This window comes from Neophocaena asiaeorientalis, unplaced genomic scaffold (genome assembly GCF_003031525.2).
Source record: "Neophocaena asiaeorientalis asiaeorientalis breed wild unplaced genomic scaffold, Neophocaena_asiaeorientalis_V1.1 scaffold152, whole genome shotgun sequence".
NCBI lineage: Eukaryota > Metazoa > Chordata > Mammalia > Artiodactyla > Phocoenidae > Neophocaena > Neophocaena asiaeorientalis.
Genome location: NW_020185338.1, coordinates 122,380 through 124,685, shown reverse-complemented (window position 1 = coordinate 124,685; position 2,306 = coordinate 122,380). Strand labels below are relative to the sequence as shown.

General features: G+C 56.8%; 1 protein-coding gene across 1 annotated transcript in view; it reads right to left on the bottom strand.

The window, feature by feature from the left end:
* Window positions 1–2,306, bottom strand: part of ITPK1 (inositol-tetrakisphosphate 1-kinase) — a 122,334-nt gene that overhangs the window by 20,888 nt on the left and 99,140 nt on the right. Inside the window, exons 5-6 of the mRNA XM_024736274.1 lie at window positions 440–538; window positions 74–114 (exon numbers count right to left, since the gene is read on the bottom strand). Coding sequence (XP_024592042.1) covers window positions 74–114; window positions 440–538 — 140 coding nt within the window. The remainder of the gene's footprint in view (window positions 1–73; window positions 115–439; window positions 539–2,306) is intronic.

The following is a 2,306-nucleotide window of genomic DNA, read 5'->3' as shown; positions in this document are numbered from 1 at the left end:
ATCGGGGGCAGGGGGATGGCCGGGGCGGGGAGGCGGGGGGCAGGGCAGTCAAGTCGTCACATCTTCCACTCACCTCGTGAGAGTTGGTGCCATGAGCCACTCTGGTTTTGCAAACTGTGGGTGGGGGAGAGAAAAAGAGGGGTGAGCGAGGTTATTCACCCACAAAGCCCAGCCTTGCAGGTACAGGGAGAAACTCTCAACAACTCCCGCAGCCCCTCAGGGGAGGGGCAGGTGGGAGCTGGAGGGCGGCGCGGACTCGACCAGGGCCAGCACCTGCCCGCGGGTGAGCTGGACGGACGCCGCCAGGCCAGGCCCTCACCACCCAGGAACCCAGGGACCCGGGGCCATGCCCTCCTCGGCGGCCGAGGCCTGCCTGCACCCTCGGGAAGTTTAAGGCCCACCCGGCCCCCACGTGGCGCGCTCAGGGCGCGATACGCACTGAACGGGAAGGCCAGGCCATTCTCCTCCAGGAGCCGCATGGTGTCGTCTCCGCCCAGGCTCGTGAGCTCCATGAAGGGTGGTGAGCAGATCCTGTCATCTGGGGGTGGAGGAGAAGCCCGACTCAGCACCGCCCTCTCCCCAGGGCCCCCTCAGAGCCCCTGCCCACCCCATCTGATGGCCCATACGCCACCGCAGTCACCCACATGCCCCGGGAATGAGAGCGTAGACTTTCACTACATTTTCGAATAGCGTTTCTATAATGACGGAACCAACACATGATAACGGCAAAGGCTGAAGATCAACTAAAAGTGAAAACCAGACACAGTCACAGATACGACTGCGATTACCTCCTAGCCCACACTTGGGCACGTGACACACACACACAGCTCCACAACGAGGTACTGTTTTGTAACTCAAATTTTCACTCAATCAACTATGAACACTGTTCTGGGGCGATAAAGACTTCACCCTCCAAAGGGTAAGCTGGGATGAAGTGAGAGAGTGGCATGGACTTATATACACTACCAAATGTAAAATAGATGGCTAGTGGGAAGCAGCCGCATAGCACAGGGAGATCAGCTCGGTGCTTTGTGACCCCCTGGAGGGGTGGGATAGGGAGGGTGGGAGGGAGGGAGATGCAAGAGGGAAGAGATATGGGGATATATGTATATGTATAACTGATTCACTTTGTTATAAAGCAGAAACTAACGCACCATTGTAAAGCAATTATACTCCAATAAAGATGTTAAAAAAAAAAAAGACTTCCCCCTTCATAGGCAGTATCAGCTCAATGATAATCACGGGAACGACACCAGCCCTGCAGCTCTTATCCCAGGTCTAGCACCGCCAAGGGCTTTACGTACATCGCCTCAGAAGTCTGCAAATAATCCCGTGGGGAGGACGCTGAGGGGGGTGGGGGGATTAAAGAGCGGCTCGCGGTCACACAGGGACCCCTGGCATGCAGCCTCTCGCCACCTAACAGAGGCGGCTCCCGACCCCTCTGTCACCCCGACGGGCCACACTCGAGCACAGGCATCGCCCTCCTCCTGCCACCACACTCCAGCCCCGGCCCCACCCCCATGCCGCTGCTTTCCTGAGTCCCCGCTCTTGGAGGGGCGCTCGCTCACCCTGTGGGTTCCAGGCATATTTGGTTTTCTGAGAAGCTCCGGGAGCTGGGTGTGCTCTGTTCGTCAGGACGCTCCTGGTGCCAGACACCGAGTGAGGGCAAAACAGATTATTCGTGGGAAAACTAAGTGTCTTCTGAATCTCTCTACTGATTGTTAAATTGCATGACTGGTCTGTTATTACTACTCAGTCTACCTCTCAGGGCACCAGCTCCCAGGAGGTAAGACCACCCTGTATTTCTGGGCACAGGAGCTGGGAAAGGCTGAGCATTAGTGGGATGGGGGTGACACCCCCATCCCCGCCACAAACTTGGAAACCAAACCGAAAGCAAACAGTAAAGCAGCTTGTCTCCAACAGCTTCTAGCTACTTGGCTGGCTAGGAGGTCAGTACATTAAAACACTGAAACCAAGGTAAGATCCAGCTTCACATATCTCATAAAAGCCAGTGCCAAGAATTACACAGGGAACATTAAGTGTTTTAATCTCCCTCCCCGCCCCCCGCCAGCCAAGTCCAAACTCCAAACAGGCGCACAGTGATGGCAGGTTCTCGGGGACCCAGGGAGGGTGGAGCCCTGGCAGACGGCGAGGCAGGCCCTCTGCACGGGGCACTTGTATTCCTCAGGGACAGATGCTGAAACAGAGGCCCAAAGAGGCAGTCTTTGCCCAAGGTCATGACAGCCACATACAGGGCCAGGACAAGGAGCCAGGCTCACATGGCAGGCCAGGGGAAGAGAAGCCAG